Source organism: Ceratotherium simum, chromosome 1, assembly GCF_057802395.1.
Source record: "Ceratotherium simum simum isolate JZ-2026a chromosome 1, ASM5780239v1, whole genome shotgun sequence".
NCBI lineage: Eukaryota > Metazoa > Chordata > Mammalia > Perissodactyla > Rhinocerotidae > Ceratotherium > Ceratotherium simum.
The window spans coordinates 86,191,202-86,214,055 of NC_141900.1; the positions used below are offsets into that span (position 1 = coordinate 86,191,202).

The 22,854-nt window shown below is 40.5% G+C and overlaps 1 protein-coding gene across 1 annotated transcript; it reads right to left on the reverse strand.

Annotated features, from left to right (window-relative positions):
* Window positions 1-5,893: 5,893 nt before the first annotated feature.
* ZC3HC1 (zinc finger C3HC-type containing 1) lies at window positions 5,894-21,633 on the reverse strand. The gene is made up of 10 exons (XM_004418689.3): window positions 21,473-21,633; window positions 19,906-20,017; window positions 16,604-16,754; window positions 15,990-16,073; window positions 12,114-12,241; window positions 10,716-10,870; window positions 9,697-9,940; window positions 9,131-9,343; window positions 8,467-8,673; window positions 5,894-6,332 (listed from the first exon to the last, which is right to left on the reverse strand). The coding sequence occupies exons 1-10, from the start codon at window positions 21,616-21,618 to the stop codon at window positions 6,264-6,266; spliced, it is 1,509 nt and encodes a 502-aa protein (XP_004418746.2). The 5' UTR covers window positions 21,619-21,633; the 3' UTR covers window positions 5,894-6,263.
* Between the last annotated feature and the right edge of the window lie 1,221 nt (window positions 21,634-22,854).

The following is a 22,854-nucleotide window of genomic DNA, read 5'->3' on the forward strand; positions in this document are numbered from 1 at the left end:
CACACTGCAACAGAATCATTACAATCATCGTTTTAATAGTTTGAATTATATTCCTCTGATTTATACTCGGTGTAGTTAATCACTCTCCAACTGTTAGATGTTTAGGTTATTTTCAACTTCTTATCATAGGTTATTTTCAACTTATTAATAGTAACTGTGTACTGGATATCTTCATGTATATAACTTTTCCTCTTTTGAACTATCTTCTTGGTTGGCAGGCAGACAGTATAGTATTAGGAACACAGGCATGGAAGCAGATGGCCTCAGTGTGAACCTCACTTACTAGCCGTGGGACCTCAAGCAAAGCAATTAACTGATGCTTTAGTTCCTTGTTTGTAAAATAGGGACAGTAATTGAACCTATCTCATAGGATTGTTACAAGGCTTAAATGAGGTAAAATAGGTAGAACAGTACTTGGCCAATAGTGAGTACTTGCAACGATGGCTATTTGATGGCAATTTTCAGGGGTTCTCCTGTTCAAGACTGTTCCTCTCCTCTCTCTCAGGTCTCACTAAAGAGGCAGACTCCTGTTGCCATCCTTGCTTCATTATCACTTCAAAATGGCTCAAAACCCCCCCTGCCACCCAAGTACTCTCCTCCTTTGGTTCTAGTCAGGCTGGACCAGACTGGCTAGGAAATGGATATGGAAGCTAAAAATGATTTTCCTGCCTCTGTGACCTTGGTTTCCTCATGAGAATGGTGAGGGCCTTGGAGGCAAACCTGGAATTCCTTCCAAGTCTGACATTTTATGTTCCTACCTTCACCCTCCTGAGGGCTGTTACTGACCTACTGTGGGAAACAGTCCATTTGTTTTCCATATCTGCCTACTGGGATAGTGACAGACAGCTGACAGAAGTGAGGACAGAAAGCTGAAAAGTATATTATTAAAATGGTCTGAATCTTTGGATAAACCACCAAGTCTCCATGGCCTACCTGTCCTCCCAGAGACCTTCATACAGACTTTGTTCCCTTTCCCCTCTCTTCCTAATTGGCTTCAGCCACACAACAGTTGATCTGATGAGCGAGGCACTATGGAAAGAAAAACAGCCACCACCAACAACACTTTAGCCAAGGAGCATGGGATCAAGATGGAATGAATGGTTTCTAATTAAAGGGCTCAGATGCAGCATTCACTTCTGAGGGCATGGGTCAACTGACCCAGATGACAGCTACATAAAGCCAAAGAAAACCCAGAACAGGAATAAAACTAAAAACAGCAAGGAAAACTGAGGAGAAGGAAGTGTTTGTGCTTTTGCTGTTGGTCAAGCTGTACACGCAGCTGTTTTTGTTGCCAAGATGGAACAGGGTAGAAGGGATTTAAAAGCTGGCTCTGAGGCAGCCACAACTGGTCTAAGAGTTTGATAAGTAAATGAAGAAAGCTGCCAAAGAGAATGTTCCACCTGCTAAGTCTACTGGAGTTGGCTAAAATTTAAAAAGAGCCAGGCAGACTCATTTCTGGATACTAGTGTCCCTTGAGCAGTTGCAAGACATTCCTTTCTGCTGTGAAAGGCAGATCTCAACTTTGTGCTTGGGAAAGGAAGATCATGGAATCACTGTGCTGAAAGATATTCCCAGCTGTATTATAATGGAAAGAACAGAAGGCTGGGAACATGGATTTAAGTGTGGCTCTGCCACATTCTAACTGTATGACAGAGCTCATTATTAAATGTCTTTGAGCTTCAGTCTTTTCCTCTGTAAAACAAATTTACTTGGATGGGAAATGCAACCTTTGTCAAAACAAAACACAGAACCTAGAGACCACAGCGGAGAAAAACAGTAAAAGGAGAATTCGAAGGCTGGAAGGAATGGCCACACTAGGGAGTCTGAATAGCCTTGAATAGCAGGGGGTCTTCAACATACCACCACATGCCCTGACACTGGAACCAAAACTGCAAAAGAAGGTTCTGACCTGGGAGGCAGAGAGGAAGGCGTTGGAAGTTCTATTGACCAGCAGGAGACAATTAATACAGGGATTATATAGCATGCCCATAAACTACTTCATGTGGCTAATACAAGTGGGAAAATTCCTTAGAATGATGATCTATAATGCTACCTTTGTGGATAATAAAGTAGCAAAAATGAAATTTTAGGCAATTATCTTCTTTAAAAGGATCTGCCAAAAGAAAATATTTTTTTTCAAATAAAGAATCAAATCAGGAAAAGTGGGTTCCTAGAACGGCCAAACCAAAAACTTTTATAGGAACAACCCACAAGAAGAATAATAGCCTGGGGTTGAAGTGATGTCCTCATGTGTGGAAGAGAACAGATGCTTGGGAAGGAAGTGCATGAGCTCAATCCCATCTGTATTAGTCAGGATTCTCCAGAGAAACAGAACCAATAGCATATGTATAGATATACAGAAATAGATTCATTACGGGAATTGGCTCACACAATTACAGGGACTGAGAAGTCCCATTATCTGCCTTATGCAAGCTGGAGGCCAAGAAAAGCCAGTGGTGTAGTTCTAGTCCAAGCCTGAAGGCCTAAGAATCAGGAGAGCTGATGGTTAAGTCCTGGTCTGAGTCCAAAGGTGCAAGAACCAGGAGCTCCAATGTCCACGGGCAGGAGCAGATGATGTCCCAGCTCAAGCAAAGAGCAAATTTGCCCTTCCTTCATCTGTGTGTTCTATTCAGGCCCTCAATGGATTGGATGATGGCCACTTGCATTGGTGAGGACATCTCCTTTACTCAGTTTACTGATTCAAATGCTAATCTCTTCCTGAAAAATCCTCACAGACACCTCCAGAAATAATGTTTTGCCAGCTCTCTGGGCATCACTTAGCCCAGTTAAGTTGACACATAAAATTAACCATCACCCCATCTGAGAACAGTCATTACTGTTTCAAATTATACTCAGTCCAGCCTAGTAGTGTATTCACCAGAAACTCTGGTGGGTAGCCTGGAGCCCTCAGGTGTGCCAATAAACAGGCTGGAATTATGATCCTTGTGAGAAGATGGATAAGGTTGTTAGCTTCACTCTATGTGGCTCTATAGATTCTGAGCATTTGAAACAATGATCCTCAGACTTCAACACACTGAATCCTCCTCTCCTAGCCTCTAGAACACCATTTCTAGACAGATACTGAACTCAAAATATTAAAAATATAACTATTGTCTTCCCACCCCACTGGCGTTCTCTATCCTCACAGGTTAGGCCACAAACCTCAAGGTCATCCTTGATTCCTCCCTTCTTCCTCATGCCCAAACTGATCATATTGACATCATCAATGACATTTCTGTCAAATCATCCATTTTCCCTGCCATCACACTGCCCTTAGAGCCTTCCTGTCTCCCCTAATGCACACTATACACAGACACCAGATTTATCTTCCTAAGCACAAATGTCATTTCCCTGCTCAAAAATTCAACAGCTTCCCTTTTCCCACAGAATCAAAACCAAACTCCTGGGCTGGCCCCGTGGCTTAGCGGTTAAGTGCACGCTCTCCGCTACTGGCGGCCCGTGTTCGGATCCCAGGCGCGCACCGATGCACCGCTTCTCCGGCCATGCTGAGGCCACGTCCCACATACAGCAACTAGAAGGATGTGCAACTATGACACACAACTATCTACTGGGGCTTTAGGAAAAAAAAAAGGAGGAGGACTGGCAATAGATGTTAGCTCAGAGCCGGTCTTCCTCAGCAAAAAGAGGAGGATTGGCATGGATGTTAGCTCAGGGCTGATCTTCCTCACAAAAAAAAAAAACAAAAAACAAACTCCTCAGTATAACATACAAGACTCCAATCTGACCCACCTTCTATTCTCTTATCCTCTCTCTTCTACTCCTCAGTGCAAGGTCTAGCCACAGCACAACACCTGCTCTTTCAGGAACATATGAAATTCTGCTCATCTGCTCACAACGTTCCTTCAGCCTTAAATGTCCTTCTTTTATTAAGCATCTACTATGTACCAGGCAGTTTTATGTGTTGAGATTATCAACAGACAAAGTCCGTTTTCATAGAGCCTATGTCTCCCATTCATGTCCAAGATCCAGCTCTAACCTACACCTTCCTCAAAATTCTCTCCAATTCTATACATGGGAATTAACCTCTTTTATACTTCTCCTAGAGTATTCAGCATTCTTTGTCTTGTGCAACATTTGTATATAAACATGTCTTCCAGCCTGGACTACAAATTTCTTGAGGGTAGAAACCAGATAGTCATTTATCTTTGCATTATATCAGGGTTTGCACAGAGCCTCACACATGGAAGAGACTTAATGTTTTTTGAATTACACCAAGTCTATCCCAATCTGCTTCCATTTATAGTTTAAAAAACATAATAATAAACTAAAAGACTTGTGGAGCTTTGTCTATTTTAAAGAAATGTGAATACTTTTGTGGAGAGAGGTACAGATTAAAAATAGTAGTGGAAAGACTTAAGAAAATATATCCACCCTATTGTAACTGGAAATTTAGGCTTGTAGTCCATTTGAATACCTTGTGTTAATGCTTCTACACCACGCCTTAAGAAATTGTGACCTAGAAGCTATGAGCTTCTAGAGGGCAAGACTTCCAACTCACTTAGTCACCAGTTAGCAAATGGCTTCCCACTCTGGGCCAGAAGTCTCATTTCTGAAAACATTAGAGAGCTGCCATTAGTCAGCCTCTAAGGGGACCATGGAGACCGGCAATGAATAGTCATCTACCACTGACAAAGGCAAAAGAGCACCCCTAGAAAAATAATCTGGAAGCAGCCTCTACTGGCTTCATCCACTGATAGAGGCTTAATTTAGGAGACATATCAACAACAGTTTACCCTTTTAAAAATCAGGATTGGGGGGCTGGCCTTGTGGTGCAGTGGTGGGGTTTGCGCACTCTGCTTTGGTGGCCCAGGGTTCTCGGGTTCAGATCCTGGGCACGGACCTATACACTGCTCATCAAGCCATGCTGTGGCAGTGTCCCACATACAAGACAGAGGAAGACTGGTACAGATGTTAGCTCACGGACAATCTTCCTCAAGCAAAAAGAGGGAGATTGGCAACAGATATTAGCTCAGGGCCAATCTTCCTCACCAAAAAAAACACACACACACACAAAAACAGGAGTAAAAAACAACAAATTTAAAATCTGACAGGCATGAAAAAAAGGGACTGCCTTTTAGACTAAAGAGATTTATGCAACCCACGATCTTGAATGGGATCCTGGTTTGGACAAATCAAATGTAAAGAATGTTTTTGGAACAATTAGACATTTGAATATCGACCGGGTATTAGGTGATATTATCGGATAATTAATTTTTGTTGGGTGTAGTATGTAGAAAAATGTTCTATTTTTTAGAGATATCAACTGAAGTTTAGCGTGGGCAGAATACTATGATGTCTATTATTTTCTTTCAAATATTTCAATATAAAAGAAGTGAGTTATACAACAAACCAACCACAGTTACTAAAAGAAAATATGACATTTCAGAGAATAACTACTTTCTAGCTTTCATGGTCACTTTATCAGTGGGTATCAGTCTTATTTAGATGGGGCAGGTCAGGGTCAATCTTTACCACCACGGAGACTGATGCTCCCCACTGGCAGTGAAAGAGCAACGGGGAGCCTGGCTCAGGGCAGCTGTATATTAGAAGGCACAGGGAGAGGGGTCTCTTCTGAAGGGTCTTCTGCTCCTTGTTATAGTCACTTATTCCATTATCATCAAAGTGAAGAGAGAAAATTATCAGTTTACTGTTCACTAGAACACATCAGGAGATCTCCTGGTGACAAAATGAACATGGTTTTGTCTCTGGTTTAGGAATACCTCTTTGACTAGAATCACAAATAAATTTTAGGCTTTGCAGCCAATCTGAAAATCAAAATTTTGACTTTGTTTACTGCTCCACTGAAGTTTTCTCAGTCTCCGCTTCCTTTATATCAGCCCAGAAGACAAGGAGGAAAACAGTTCTCTGGCAATAAGAATCTTAACAAATATTTTATTAACACATACTGCCATATTCCTGGGATATAAGAGCCCTCAAAACTGCCCCGCACTAAAGATACCAAAAGTGCTCAAGTCCTTGGTCCTCCATCTAGTTTCATAACTCCACACTCCTTTAACAGAACCAGGTTTGCTGTACCTCACCCTGTCCATACCCCCGTGTGGAAACGGGTTTCCCCTCAGTCAGATGCAGCCAGTAACACTCATTGCCTTTGCAGGTGCAGGGACTTCTGATGATTAAACCAGAACGGAGAAAAACTTAGCATTAGCGGATCAAAAGGGAATTCAGCCTTTATTTTTCAGAGTTACTGAATCCACTTCTCTCCAGGAAGGGCTGGAATATCTTCAGGACGAGCATAAAGATTCCCACTGCCGGAATATTCGGAATACCTTCCTTGATTTCTCAGAGAGACTCTGTAGGTAGAAAAGCTCATTATTAGAGATTAAATTCTTTTATAGAGACAAAGGATGAGTAATAGCTTTAAGCCTTGGTCTGTAAATTTCTCCGACAATGACCTAGATACATCTAGGATTGAGTAAAATAAGTTAATTTTATATTGTGCTATTCATAATATACACTAAAAGCCAGACTGAAAATCAAGAAGCTTGCGTTCTACTGTTAGACTATTGCTAACACACTCTGAGCCTCTAAAATACAGCTCATGTCCTCCCTCCAAGTATCTGTGTCTGTCCTAATCTTTGTATGTGAGGGACACTTCTGACCCACCATTAGTGCAGCACATATTTTGCACTGGTTCTCGTGTGTGATGATGAATTGGCCCTAGTTCATTATTTCTTGTGAACAAGGATTCATGTTTATGTGAATCCAAGGCCAAGGAATAAAACAAAGTTAAATGACCCTTAAGAATTTAAACTACGACCTTGTCCTTCTCAGCTTCATGTTTTAGCCAGCAGAGCTAATAATAGGAAGAATCTCACTGCCACTTGATCGTGCCTATGAAGTGATCTGAGATTCTGAGAAATGGTGTTACAGGGAGACACAACAATTCACTAGAAGATAAAAGTTCTCAGTGATCAGAACACTTGGTTCTCTCTGCAAGAGAGTCACAATAAAGAGCAGAGTCTCAGTGAGAGCACAAACAATATCTGGCAAGATAATCCATAAAGTTACCCCCAGTTTCTGACATAAGATGACATTTTCACTGTTTTCTTATCCTCTTTGTGGGTAACTGTCTTAATAAAACAAAGTCCCAGGAGGGAAAAGTTTGAGCTCTTACTAGTGACTGAGAGGAATTTAGTCAATATAGTGACAAAGTTGAAAGAAACTTAAGCTGAAAAATAGTATAAAATTTTTTCTAACATCAAGATCCTTTACCACAGCCTCATTAAGCTTTGTACTTCCCAGTCATAACAGCTGTGGGAAGGTTAAAAGATATGCTGCCAAAAAGGATCTTAAAAGTCCTGGAACCCAGGGCCAATTATGAGGCCAACTTTTCCCACTACAAAAAAAAGCCCTGTGGGGTTTCTTGTTACTATGACAGTGACAGAAGGGAGTCAATAAAAACTGCCAGTACACTATTTCATGAGCTAGGCAGACAGAACTTATGTGAAAAGACAGATCTAATCTCTCCAGTTTGAGTGGCGGGTCAAACATCTGTCTTCAGATAGCTTTATATATTTTCAAGTCTTTAAATTGGAAAAATGCAGATTTTTTCCTGCAATAAACTTGGAAAACCTTCATCTGCATATTTACTAAGGGTTCGAATGTGCATTCTTGGGCTTTTAGCATCACTATAGTTCTCTCCAGTGGAATCCTGTGACCCTCCAAAACCATGAATCTGGGTATGCTTCTTGTAAACATCTGCTGGCAAGTATCATTTTACTTTGTCCTTGGAGGCGACAGAAATCAGGAATTATATTTATATCAGGCAGGCTACAAGCCAAATTAGGGAATAAGCCAGCAAAGAAAAGAGAACCCAGTTTTCATGATTCCTTAATACCCACCTGATCACTTCCATCCTTCACACAGAGCAAACACTTGACTTGTTTTCTCAGCTGTCATGATGGATTTGCATTTGCCCACATTCGTAACTAGCAGCAGTCATTACTGCAATGACTAGCTGAGGTTCAGTGTACAAGTCTGGGGCCATGGAACAGAGCAAAGTAATGTGCCCACCGTGAGGAATGAAATCGTAATTTTGGTGTCAGAGCACAGTGCTCGAGACAGCTAGGTTAATGTCCAGGCTCCAAATGCAAGTGACAGCACCTGACAGAAAAAGCAGCTGTTCTGCAACATGAGGCCAGAGCAACTGCCTATTCATCTATTTCTGTTTCTGTACTCCTTTTCTACTTTGAGTTATTTTAGTTGAGAAGATAAAGAGTCTATCAGAATTTGGTGGAGTGCCATATGCTAAACTGCAGAAAGACAGAACCAGTTCCATGCCTGTTCTCTAAGATGAAACCAGACTGAGTCTAACCTGACTTAGGATAGCTGAGGGCAGGCAGGGTGCTAATTATAGGACCGGCCTCTGCTCCTCCTCCTGTAAACAGCAAGTGCTACACACCATCAGGGCAATGGCTTACTCACCATGGAGTCTGTTTCAGCTGGCTGGTTAGACTGTTTCTGGGCCAGGAGGATGTTCAGCACTGCCTTCCAGCCTGGCTCTGCTGGGGTGCTGGCATCTACCTCGGTTTCACCATTCTCCCTGGTTTCCTTGCCAAGTGTGATATTCACCCAAGGGCACCAGTCTCTATGCTGAGAGGTAGGATCAAAGAAGCTTCTGGAAGATGTGTCCTGAGGGAGGAGGAAGAGAAATAGTGACAACGAAGGGTGGACGCCATGTAAATTCAGGGAGGCACTGCTATTAGTTGTCAAGTCTAGAATCTCACAATGCTGTCGTTTCTAGTTTTACGTTCTCCTTTAAACTTTGCCTATGTATTTCCCTCTCACTTTTTAACTCCCTTCATGTTAAACAAACCGTATCTTATGAGGTCTGTCCCCTTATCTCATTGCTGCCCATCTGCCTGACATATTTATTACCTCTCCAGAATCCATCCCAAAGAAACAAATGACAAAATCTTTAAATTTTTTCCCCTTTAGTCACCCAATTGTCCCATCTTTAAACTTATTCACATGTCTACTTATAGCCACAGGACCCGGGGCAGGCTCATGCCTGGTTCTCTGTGCTGCATGGTGAGGGCTGGGCATACTGTCTGTGCTCAGTGACTTCAACATGTGCAGGTGGACTCACCGAGCTGCTGGAAGAGCAGAGGCGAGCTCGTTTGGCTCTCCGGAGAGGACTAGATGGCACTTCCAGGCCGGTGGTGTCTCCTGTTCCCATGCTTCGGGTCACCGGGCGAGTTCTCGTGGTGGGGCTAGCGGCCTCTGGCTCAGGACGGTCAACAGGACTGGAAGAGTCCCAGCTCCGAGTTCGGGAGACAATGGGACCTGGGCTCCTTTCAGCCTGAAGGAAATGGGAGATAAGAGAAGTATACGAATCATATTAATGACTATGGTCAGGAGAAATACTTCTAGAAGCATATGAAAGCTAGTATTTTATAGTTTAAACTGTAAGAATTTAGTTTCTGAACTATTTACATAACTAAACTCTTCCAAGAATATTAGATTTCTACGCAAAATAATGATTTTAGCTTTTCCATTGCAACTGGTGAATAAAACTACTATGTGGTAGTCTGATCAAGGTGGTTAGAAATGAAGCCTACTCACCTAAGTTAATTTCCAACTTTTCCACCAACACTTTTGGCAAGGACATTGTTTTTAAAAAGTCCGCCCTAAAGAAGCCAATTAAGTTTATACCTGCTCCGAGCCTGGGGAAAACGTGGCATCCTGGCTCCGAGTCATTATCCTCCGAGGAGACTCAGGCACCAGAGGGAGGCGCTCTGGCCGCCCCTCAGGGCCTGGGATGGGGGAGCTGCTCAGGCCAAAGGATACATCCAGGTCGGTCATGGATGACTCAATCTGCTGGAAGCCCCAGAGCCCCACTTTCCTCATACACTGTGAACATGTTATCAGGGAGAGCTGCATGGGTTCCAAGGAAGAACTAGGCAGAAATAGAAAAGAAAGTGAGTTTTCTCAAAGGGTAACATTTCCAAGGGACTAAGTGTAATGATTTGTGAGTATGCTTTATCTCATCAAACAAATCTCTGGAACAATCCAGTGGCCTGGGAAGCACAACCTCTCAGAGCCCCTGTCCTCTGATCTCAGAACCCCAAATTCATTATCTCACACATATTTCCTACAGAAAGATCTAGGGGTCTTGGTGTGTTCTCTATGGCAAGACTATTTTAAAGCTATGTTTTATAAATTTCTCCTGTCCCTCTTAAAACTTTTTCCTTGTAAATGAAAAATATTCCTTAATCTACCAAAGAAAGCATATTTAAAGTAAATCAAAATCAGTTCTGACAAGTCTTCTATCTCAGAGGGAGTCTATGCCAAACTGAGCAGCTGGAATGGAAACACCAACATGAGGCCTAGAGGACTCCAGCTGGTGTTTCCTTTGGTAGTTTTCATCAATTAAACTGATTTTCTTCCTTTCTAAAAATAGAAGGAGCTTCACTGTTTATAGGAACACAAATTCCCAGCTGGAAAGTGACGTAAAAAAAATAAACTTAAAGGGTGTTCAAGAATTCCTGAGTTCTAATTCTGGTTTTGTTACCAATTCTTACAGTCCCCCCTCCACTCTCCCCTCAGTTTTTCTTTGTCTCTGTTTTTCTCACAGGAAAAACCAGGTGATCTCCAAATACTATTAGTGACTGATGTATATGGGTGTATAGTGTCGTCACAGTTCACGCCCCCAGGCACATTCGCTGACTAACCTACTTGCCCAGCCACAAAGAGAGAGAATACAGGCAGTGACATGGACTTGGATGTCTGAACCTAATTTGGTCGCAGTTTTTCTCTCATCAGTTCGGTGATCAAGTTCATCTTCAAGCAGGTGTAGGAGAAGACTGATCTTGTCTTCTGTCAAGCACTACAGGGAACCAAGATAAAAAACTTAAAGTTTCAACCACCGTGAAAAGAAGTTATAGATAATGAGGTACATAGATGGTACAAGGCAAAAATCATGAAAGAAATAACAAATTTGAAGACAACTCTCTTCATTAGAGAAGACATTCTTCTAGGACAGGGCTAAGGTACCACATAGGAGCTTTCTGAATTCCCCTCGATCTGCTGATTGAGAAAGGGAGCAGTTTTCCTGGAACTACCACTTTTTGTTAGTACTAACTTGTTTTCAATTTACCAATTGCAAGTTTTCTCTGAAACCTGCAAATTTTAAACCCAAATAATGAAAACAGATTACTGTTTATATGTTGGCCGGACACTGAATTCATTTTTTGACGGAACAACAGAACTTGCCACAGTCTTTACTTTTGTTCTAAGAATAGTAAAGAACGATGACAGGGTGAAAAAAAAAATTGCCTTTGCCCAGGGACAATGGGACATTTATAACAGGCATCAGAGGTTCACAGTTTGGTGCTAAAATCCATGACAGCCTCTCAACTTGAAGAAGGAAAATAATAGCTTCTATTTCCTCCAGTAAAGTTTGTCTTCACAGAGTAACCACAAGGTGATGAAATGGGACAGTAAACACTCAAAGAACAGATGAACCAGAGCATTTCGAAATTTCTAATCACAGGGGAGAAGGGAGTTTCTAACTTTTCCTCCAGCATTTTCTTTGGAAAATCGTATGCAATAAACCATATGAAGTCACATTTCAGTGTCTTCCGTTAAACAGTTTAAGTAACAAATCAAGATAAAATTAAATTCATGTCATTTAGGGCCGGCCCCGTGGCTTGGCGGTTGAGTGCGCGCGCTGTGCTGCCGGCGGCCCGGGTTCGGATCCCGGGTGCGCACCGACGCACCGCTCCTCTGGCCATGCTGGGGCCGCGTCCCACATACGGCAACTAGAAGGATGTGCAGCTATGACAGACAACTATCTGCTGGGGCTTTGGGGGAAAAATAAATAAATAAAAAATCTTAAAAAAAAAAAAAATTCATGTCATTTAAAAAATCATATCTAAAAGTTTAAATGGAATCCATCTACTTAAACCCTCAATATTGCCCTTCTGGTGGAGATCGAAAAAGGTCAGTTGAGAGACAAACAAGTAGTTCTCTTCATAACAATCTGCACGGTCTCGTCGTTAAAAGAAATGCTTCATGCACAAATGCTGGTGACAACCGAACGCCACTGTAGGTTAGCCAAGAAAACTCACCATAGTTTTCAAGTCCTCTGGCCTCAGGGAAGGAAGCTGGAAGTCCAAGTGACAAAGGCTTTGAAAACGATCTAGGAATTCACTAACAAGAACAGCAGGCTCATTCAATGGCAACATCCCAAATCGATCTGTGAAAAAAGTAAACTGGAAGATTATATTGGTAGAAATTGTAAAAAATAAAAAACATGTATAGAACAATAGGGGAAATGTAAAATTGATATTTGATGATATTAAGAAATTACTAATTTTTTTAATGAGGATGTGATGATACTTCTGTGATTATGTTTAAATAGCAGAGTCTCAGGAAAGCTTTCTCAGAAGCAGTCAGGTCTAAGCTGAATCTGAAAGACCAAGAACAGTGTGTAAAAGTAAAGGCCTAAAGGATGGCACATTTGGGGAATTCTAAATAGTTTCACAGGGCTGGAACCCAAGTATGCCTGTGCAGGAGATAAGGTTAAAGCGTAGACAGTGGCCAGACCATGATTTTATTAATGTAAGTGATAAGAAACTACTGAGAGATTTTTTTAAAGGAGGAAGTGATATTATAGATAACATGCATTAGTTTAGAGTAGAGACTAAGGGGTCAGTCTGGATGCAAAGAAATAAGCTTAGCAGAAACTGAAGTGATTTAAAGTAATAATCCCTGTAAGATACCAGTGGCATAAGCAAGGAGAAAAGGAGCATCACTGCTGAATGAAGAAAAATGAACAGAGACCTGTGGGACACCATCACGCACACCAACATCTGCATAATGGGAATCTCGGAAGAAAGAGAGGGAAAGAGGCAGAAAGAATATCTGAAGAAATACTGGCTGAAAACCTCCCGAATTTGATGAAAAACATTAATCTATACATCTAAAAGCTTAAAATCTATGCAAGCAGAGAAGGGAAGAGTGAATATGCTAAATAGAATTAGAATAAGTAGGAACTTGCACCAAGAATAGGAAGGCTTGATTAGCACCTGTGATGACAAATAACTATGCAAAAAAGGTGTTCAAGTTATAGTTATACCTAACAATCACATAGAAAGAGGGTCTGACAGTGGGTTCTAAAATGAATAAGCCAGCTTTCCCAAAAGAAGACTTAACTAGGTACACACTATCTCTTATCTCCTAGGAGACTAAAATTTTAGATGGCCCTACTAATTATGAAGCTTCAAACATGCTACATGTGACAGCATGAATTTAAAAAAAGTTGACCACCCCCCACCCCTCCAAAGGCAAGTTATAGAATATATAATGATAACATTTATAGAAAATTTTAAAATAAGTAAATAGTGCTATATATATTCCTTATAGATACATGTAAATGTTGAAGAAATAGAAATCATGTAAACAAATCATAAACATCAAATTCAGAATAGTAGTTACTGCAGGATAGGGAAGCAGGAAATGAGATCGGGGAGGGTTACAGCTGTATCTGTAATTCTTCCTGATTAACAGAAAGAAGGCAGGGTGGGGTGGTTCTGAAGCAAGGATGGCAAAATGTTAGGGTTAGGTGGGGTTGGGTGGTAGATTCAGAGATGTTTCTTATTATCTACATTTTTCCTATACTTGAAACATTCCAAAATTTTAGAAATTACTTAAAAAGTTAAAAATAAAGGGATACTTTCTATATTCAGGGGCAACAAAATATTCCCTAAGAGTTTATCAGATTATTTCAAGTTGTTGCAAGTAACCAAATATGTCAAAACACATGTCATTAATTTAAAAAGATGCATCATTTTACTAGAAAAAAGTCAAGTTATGAAAAGCTAAAATCAATGAAAAAGGTGTGGACTTCAAAAAATCAAGTGAGGTTTAATGATAAAAAGAAAACACGTTTTGATGACCAGTGGCTCCAGTTTGACAAAAGTTGGGAGAAGAAACCAGATCCTAACACCTTTCTGATCATCTTCTAATTTAGGGTTTGGTCTGATTTTTACAACCCTAAGAAAGTACCAGTAAAAACCTATGAAAGTAAAAGAACAAACAGAGAAGAAATTAAGCCCATCATGACAATGTTTTAACATAAGTTTAAATATGTGTTTTATAATTAAGGTCTGTGTATATTTTCTCTAATTTAACATATTTGATATGCTCAAAATAATCAGTCCTAGTAAATTAGCAATTATAATGTAAAATGTTTACGGGAATTTAATTTAATGTGTAATTATTGGTAAATGTTAGAAAAAAACTACCTGCACAATTTTATTAGATATGCTCAATAAAGCTAGGCATTAAAGTATAAATAGTTGTGGGTGTTCCTTTCTCCAAACAAAAGTCTCTTGAATGTTAAAGAATCAAACCAAGGGATGGTATAATTGGAAGGTATATTTGAGACCTGTTTAGGAGGTAGAATCGTGATGATATGGAAGGGCATCTAAGTGATTTCCAGGGTTTTGGCTAGGACAGCTGGAGGGGGAGGTCAGCACCATTTACCAAGACGGAGAAAATATAAGAAGAGAAGCTAGTTTTAAGTAGAAGATGAACAATTCAGTTTTGTATACGTTGAATTCTAGGTACCTGGAAGATATTAAGTGGAGATGTTTAGAAGGTAGTTGAAAACATGAGTCAAGCTCAAAAGAAAGGTCTAGATAGAAGGTAGACGTCTGCAAGTAAGTGGTAGCTGAAGCTATGAATGGGATCAAGAAAGTAGAGTGTATAGTAACGACAGTTGGGAACCACGAACAGAGCACTGTGCAGACCCTAAAAACAGACTGAGCACACTGGACAGAGAGAGATTCAAATCCTCGTAAGACTGAGTTTTATTGTACTATACAGTGAAACAGCTAGGCCAACAGCAGAAAATCCTTATCATACAGTCATTTTCACTTTAAAAATTTTATTTCTTAATAATCCCTTTTCTATCACCTCCTCATTTATCAGTAGATGGCACTCTATGGTCAATCTATTTTTTCCTCTTAGTAGTCATTCATGGAATATTTCTGGGCATCAGTGACCCTGAAATTAGCCTGAGCTGTCCTACTGAAATAAAAAATATATCTGCATGGCACTGATCTCTGGTCAAGCAAAAATACATGGATTATTAGTGCTGCTTTGTAACCATGGGTCCAAAGAGTTTTACACCTGGTTTTGGTGAGCCCACTAGAGGGCTCTGCTGTTGAGGCTGGTTACTCTGTAGGCATATGCCTATGTGACCAGCAAAATATAAAAAATCCCACTTCAGACTGCATTTTGGGCTCCCTTGTTCTGAAGCATTTTGTGCACACATCAGTGGTTCCTGATTCAAGACAGCGCGTCCTGCCACGGCCCTTATACAGGGAGGACAATAGGCGCTTGCACCTGGCCCATCTAGACCCCTTGCCGTGCGGCAGTCTTTGGCTGTGATATCCTTACTTCAATGCTGTTGTTATATTGTGTCATTTTACCGTAATAAACTGTAGACTTGTAATCACTCTCACTTGGGGTTCTGTGAGTCTTCTTTAGCAACCAAACCCTGTTTAACTGCCACCACTAGTGCCGTCAGTGCACCAAAGGAAGTCTGGGTAGAATACGGGGCTGCCTGATATAGTGGGAAAAGCAGAGGGTTTGAAACCAGATAAACCTATAGTTATGGCTCCTCATAGTTGGTTTTAAGACTTCTGATTCTCAGTTTCCCTGCCTAGAAAAATTGGATTGATAATGTCTACCTCCCAGGGCCCCTGTGAGGATTACATGGGATAATGTATGCATGGTTAAGCCTTTGGCATGTCAAATGCACTTAAGAAAGTTAAGCAATAACATAATAAGCCAATGAATGTAAGTTTTTCTGGAAAGGTACAAGTAGAAAAGAAGAAAAACAACTTCAAAGATTAGATTTCCGCAAAGAAATAGACAATATTAGCAATGCAATGACCAAGAAGATATGGTAAATGAGAAATCTCAGACATAAGTACCTGGAGAGGGGCTGTCTGGCCAGAAACAGAACTTCTCATGGGCAGTACACAAGGCTTTCTTCAACTCAGCACATCGTTCCTTATCTGAAACCCACAGAGGTAGCAACGCCTTAAAAAACACTACATAGATTCAAAATCCAATGGCCAAGAGCCTTTATGAGTACAGATACAACTAAAAATAACTAAGAGAATTTAAAAATATTTGAAAATATTAGCAACTGTATCATATTTTCTACAAAAAAAGTTCTAAATCCAGATCCTAAGATCAATAACAAAGGGAGTATCATGTATTTTATAAGGCAGGCATTCCAAAGTGTGAACCTTCACAGAAATCCTTTAACTCTTTGCCCAAGTATAAATTTTGGAACCCTGAAGTAAACATACTGCTGTTAGTTTCCCAGAATACATGAAGTCAGGTTCACTCTAAAGTACCTTATGTCTTAAAAAAGTAATGATTGAAGCTAATAATTAGGGTGAAGACAATCACCAATCCACCTTGTTATATATAGCAGTACATATTCTTTGATCAAATACAAGTTACTGGTCTTTTCAGAAAAACTAGTAGAGTATATCTTTCAATATGGATAAAAACGCAATTTGTACTTTATACTTACATCTGTCAAAATCAAAAGCTGGTTGTAAACTGGCACAGAGAAAAGCCTGACAGCTGGAGCACTTGAGCATATCACATTCAACTGTGATCCAGCCATATTTTGCACAGACAAGTGGAGACAGCTCGGGGGGCTTACCTGCCCATTTCAAAGAGTACTCATGTTAAGAAAAACAACATTGCTGGTATATTAAAATGAACAAGTCAGAAATTAAAACTTTAACTCTGCTTTATATATATAGGAATAAACATATTAAATTAAAGGGAAAAGCAATAAGAAAAGTTTAAAAAGCTATTTTTAAAGCACAGGCACATACCTCACAGAATGACGAAGATCATTTTAGTAATAAGCAGAGGGGAAAAAGTTATGAACCTTTTCTCTAGGCAGCCGTATGTATTTTATACGTTAAAATGTTTATTATTGGTTGTGGGGTACAATGTAGAAGACTTTCGCTTTCACTTAATATGAAATACTAGGGATTTAAAAAAATGAGTGAAAGCACTAGGATACGCCTAAGAAGGAAGGGATGGTTAAAGTCAAAGAAAGAGAAATATTTTCCGCCACTCACCAATGCTCTCCTATGCACCACATCCACTTTTACCTTCCAAAGAACTGTCAGTGAAATTAATAATATTCTTCATTAATCCCCCAGCCCAAAGTTTGACTGTTATGTAGTAATGTGTGTGTAGTCTATGTGTTTTAAATAGGCTGAGAGCATCAATAGCATCTATAAGTACATGCTTGGGAAAATGTCCTAAAACATTTACTGATCATTAATGGTCAACACTCAGTTTTTTATATTTTACCTAAAGAGCTCTTATATTATAGAGCACAGAAAAAAAAAACAGATAAAACATGAAAGAAGATGCAGGAAAGTTCTATATTTTTATATACGATATGGGAGTTTGAAAACATTCCAATGTCAGCAAAGGATTGAAGGCTAGAAAAAAGAATTTAGATATAAATATTAAAGGAGATGGGATTATCTAGAATAAAAGTAATAGAATCACTTAAGTTGGTTAAGTTAAATAAATGATTATCATATCCAAAGTGGCGATCAATTTATATCCAATGAGAACAAAAGGAAATGGTTCTAAATACTGTATCAAAATCAGGAATTAGCCCAAGGGACAGCAGTAGAGGATGGTTAAAATATCCTCCCCTTCCTGAACATCTAGTCCTAAAGCCATCAGGCAGTGAGCCAGGAAGAGGACAGCCAGGAGGGTGGGAGGAGGCAGCTCAGTGTGTCAGAACGCAAGTCGGGTAAAGGGGGAGTATGTCAGAACCCAAGTCGGGTAAAGGGGTAGTCCACACAGGGGGGTGGCCCGCCTTGCAGTGTTGGAGCCAGGTGGGGTGTAAAGAGCGTCTACATGGGGCTCCCACTCACCAAATCAGTGACAATTGGAATATCAAAATATATGATGATAGTAACGGATTATAACCCATTGAATAAAAAAGGAAATCATGAGCCCATGCTGCTACAAATAAAGAAATTACATAAAGTTTGATGAGGAATGGGATATTTACATAGTTTCAAAGCACCTCCCCACAAAACAATTTTTAATTACAAAGGAGGAAAGTTAACTTTACAATGGAAAAGACTCACAGCCGCTCCCTTAATCAAGTGGTCAAAGTGATCAACACCAGTCAAGGGATAAATCATGTGCCACCTGACAGGACGCAATGGGAACACAGGATCACTTCTGTGATACTCCTGCATTACCTGAATCTAACCATAAGGAAATAATCAGACAAATGTGAATTGAGGTAAACTCTACAAAATAACTGGCCTGTAATCTTCAGAAGTATCAAGATCATGAAATTCAAGGAAAAACTGAGGATTCTCAACTGGATCCTTTTGCTATAAAGCACATTATTAGGACAACTGATAAAATGATTGGGGTCTGAAGGCTAGATGGTAGTAATTTATTATATGAATTTCCTGACTTTGATGGTTGCATTGTGGTTATGTAGGAGAAAGTCCTCGTTCGTAGGAAATATTTTGGGGCAATGAGACATCACTTTGGCAACTTACTTGCAAGTAGCCAAGAAAGGAAGTTCTTTATAACCTGTGCAACCTTCCTATAAGTCTATAATTGTTTTAAATTCTTTAAAAAAGCACTCCAGTTTGGGCCGGCCCTGTGGCTTGGTGGTTAAGTGCACGTGCTGCAATGCTGGTGGCCCGGGTTCGGATCCCGGGTGCGCATCGAGGCACCACTTCTCCATCCATCCTGAGGCCGAGTCCCACATACAGCAACTAGAAGGATGTGCAGCTATGACATACAACTATCTACTGGGGCTTTGGGGGGGGGGGGGGAAAAAAAAAAAAAGCACTCCAGTGAGGAGAAAATGGCAAAAGTGATGGAATGTCACTTCCAAGATGAGGATACAAAAAGAGTCTAGCTTCTGTCTTGCTCTCTCTCACTTGCTCACTCTGATGGAAGCCAGCTGCCATGTTGTGAACTGTCCCTATGGAGAGGCCCATGTAGCAAGAAACATAGGGAAGTCTCCAGCCAATAGCCAGTACAGAACTGAAGCCTTCAATCCAATAGCCACGAGGAAATGAATCCTGCCAACAACCACGTGAGTGAGCTTGAAAGTGGATCCTTCCCTAGTTGAGCCCTGAGACACTGCAGCCCCAGCTGACACCTTGACTGCAGTCTGTGAGAGACCCTGAGCCAGAGGACTTAGCTAAGCCGTGCCTGGATTCCTGATCCACACAAACTGTGAGATAATAAGTATTTGGTGTTTTTAAGCCACTAAGTTTTAAGATAACTTGTTATGCAACAAAAGATAACTAACATACAGAGGAAAATCTAGAAAGAGACAGAAGCATAGTATAGTCTCAAAAAACATTAGGTTTGGGTGCCAAGAGCCTTATGGTATAATCCTGGCTCTGCCACTTGCTAGCAGGTTGACCTTGGGCAAGTCACATAACCTACCTGAAATTGTTTCCTCTTATGTAAAATGACTATAATAATACCTATTTTCATAGGCTTAAGGTGAAGATCAAATGTGTTAATATATGTGAAAAAACACTATATATGAAGTTATTTACTATTAAAGTTAGTTATTATTCCTTCTCCTCTCAAGCTCTTAGTTTTTCTTTTGTAAAAAGAAAAGGTTAGGTCATCTCAAATGCCCCTGTGAGGGATAATATTTTATGATGCAAAATTTTCCTATAAAATTTCTTACCGAGTTTAATTCTTACATTCATACATCAGAGTAAGTGGTGTTATTCCTGGAGAAATAACCATTTCTGGAGCAGGTAGAAAGTGCAACTCACATGAATTTTAAAAGGATATAGAAAATGTTTCCACTCTGCTAAAGAAGGCTTCTTTGCTTGTAGATTCCAATGGAGGTTGTTCTGCTTGGGGTGATCCATTAGCTGACTGGAATGTAGCAGTTGTGTCCTTCCTAAAAAAAAGTGGCAGAACTGTTGGTAATCCTTTCATGGCATCACTTTGCCTAAACTTTGTATCTAGCTTCTCTGCACATCATATCACCAATCACACCACACTGGATATTAACCTTTCCAAAAATCATGTCAGTCATATTATTCCTCTGATTAACATTTTCAATGGTTTCACAACATTTACTAAATAGAATCCAAATTCTTCAGTTTGGTATTCAAATCTCTTTATAGTTTGGCCATACCCAAGTTTCAAGCAATTTCTACCTCCACAGTGCTATACTAATCCTATGCTGGCAAACTGTTCTCTCAGCCCGCTCACTGCTCTCCAACAGTATTTTGCATAACTTTAGTAAACACAAAGACTCAATTTGAACCACCTTAGAAATTTAACTCTTTTAATAGAAGAAAAAAACCATTTTGATATTTCCACATGGATCAACCCTTGATATCCACTCCTCCCAAAGAATAATTTGAAAATTCAAATCAAAGTAAAGATCTTTAGGTGATTTCATGAAAAAAATTCAGGGAGAAAAAAACCAGCAAAACAATTCTCTTATTTTCAGTGACAGACATTTCAACAGTGCCTGGGGAGGCGTGGAGGGAGGAATTGATGAAGACAAAAGTCATTTTAATAAAAATAGGATTACACCAACTATTATAACTCAACAGAAATAAATTGAGTCACAGAGAGTCTCAGGGAGGTGTGGTTCTTTGGAAAAAATTCAGAGAATCTATAAACTTGAATGGGAAAAAAATGACATTTACTTTACTAACCTCTAACAGAAATTTAGCATTTTCTTCAATTAAGAATGAAGGTAATAAAAAAAAATAGTAGCGTCTGCAGTATCTGTGAATGTCACCAACGGAAATCACATATATTCTGTCACCACATTATGGTTGCTGCACATGTTTTGAAATACCATTTAGGCTCATCACTACTTCAAAATCATGGTAGATAACAGACCTATTACTACATGTTACTTAACTCTTTAATAATGAAGCACGTTACTGCATCACTTTTTTTCTTTTACTATCTTGATAATTCTATTTCAACGTAATTAGTTTCCTTTAAAATCCTACGTAATTTACTTTATGCACGTAAAAATATTATTCTGACCAGGGTTCATAAGCTTTACCAGGCTACCAAAGGCGTCTACGGCTCAAAAAAGGTTAAGAAACCCAACTACGAGAAGTCAGGTGCGCAGTTCTCTTTTTTTCCTTCCCTCCAAAACCCGTCTTATGGCAAAATTCCGCCCGCGGTGCAGAATCCAGTACTTCCCGAAGAGCTGATTAAAGCCAACTAAGCGTGGTAACTCCAGTCTCTTTCAGATCCCAGAACGAAGCTAACCCCACCGCCCGCAGTCGCCGACCCAAGGGATTCCCCGCAGGCCTGTGCTTCCCCCAAACTCTCTCCAATCTGCGGGGACGCCGGACCCAGGCTGGACTCGCGAACTCACGCTTCGGCGCCTCCCTCCTCCGGGGCAATCCCCTCATCTATCAGCTGCCGGATTTTTTGGGGAGTCCCTTCTGGGGAGCGAACAACTGGACCCCAGTTCTTTTCAACCCCGGCGGCAAACGCAGGCTCTTCACTGGGCGCCGCCATCTTGGTCCGTTGCCCAGTTGCTTCCCAGCGAGTTTGTAGGCTCAGAACTTCCGTTCTGGGCGGTTGAGATCCCCCTCTGGAGGAGGCCTCCGGTGCGTTTGTCCGCGCGACCCGCAGAGTCTGACCGCGGGGCTCATCCTTTCTTGCCCAGCTTAGAACGAGGTAAACCCTCATTTTAGAACGAGGTAAACCACCATGGGAGGGTTCCGGTGTTTAGGATTAAACCTAAATTAATCGTTTCCTTTATGCACGAGCATATTTGGGCTGAAAAGAGGTTTTTAGAGCTGTCTCTCCAAATTCAGCGGAGATGAGGGGCCCAATTTAGTCTTAAAGTAATTAATTCATATGGCCCTCCTAAGTTACATCTTTTTACAAGTGAGGAAATGGCGACCGTCACTTGAGAGTAAATAATTTAGAATCCGTTTTAGAAACTGCGTTACGGGTGAGTTGAGAAGTCTGTGGCTTTTGACGTTACTGAACCCTCCCTCCTTCCTTTGTCCAACAAGTATCTGTTGTGTGCCCCACTGTCGCTGTTCTAGGCGCTGGCAGTGACAGCAGTGAACGAAGAAGACGTGGTTCTTGGTGTGGTTAGACATCAAACAAATACGTTTTCCTATAGGTTTAAAATTATGATTGTAAGTGCTCCAAAGAAGAAGTACCAAGGGTATAAAAGGAGGACCCGATTTAGTCTGCAGATTCTCCGGAGACTGTCAAGTGCTAGAGCTAAAATGGGTGAGACTGTGGGAAAGAGGTCTGCACAAACATCCCAGATTGGAAGCAGTTTGTCTCATAAAATCAACTGAAAAGAAAAACTGTTGTGTCTGAGCAATGGGCAAAGATGAAACTGGGACTCCCCCCGACCCTTCCAGCTCGCTCCCTGTGGGCTCCTAATTCCAGTAACGTTCTCACCCACCAGGACCTTCAACCTATCGATCTAACCACCTTTCCATTGTCCCTAACTCCACCGCCTTGCTTATTTCTTCTCTCTTTAGCGGGCTTAAATTCCTTGCCAATCATTATCATCATTCCTTTGCAAAATTTGAATATGGACTGAGAATTAGTTAATATTAAAGAATTATTGTTAGTTTTGTTATATGTAATAATGGCATTATGATTATGGTTTTTAAAATTCCTTACTTAAAAGAGATACATCTTGAGGTATTTATGGGTGAACTAGTATGATGTCTGGGATTTGCTTTAAAATTCTGGAGGAAAAGAAAATGTGTGGAGGAATAG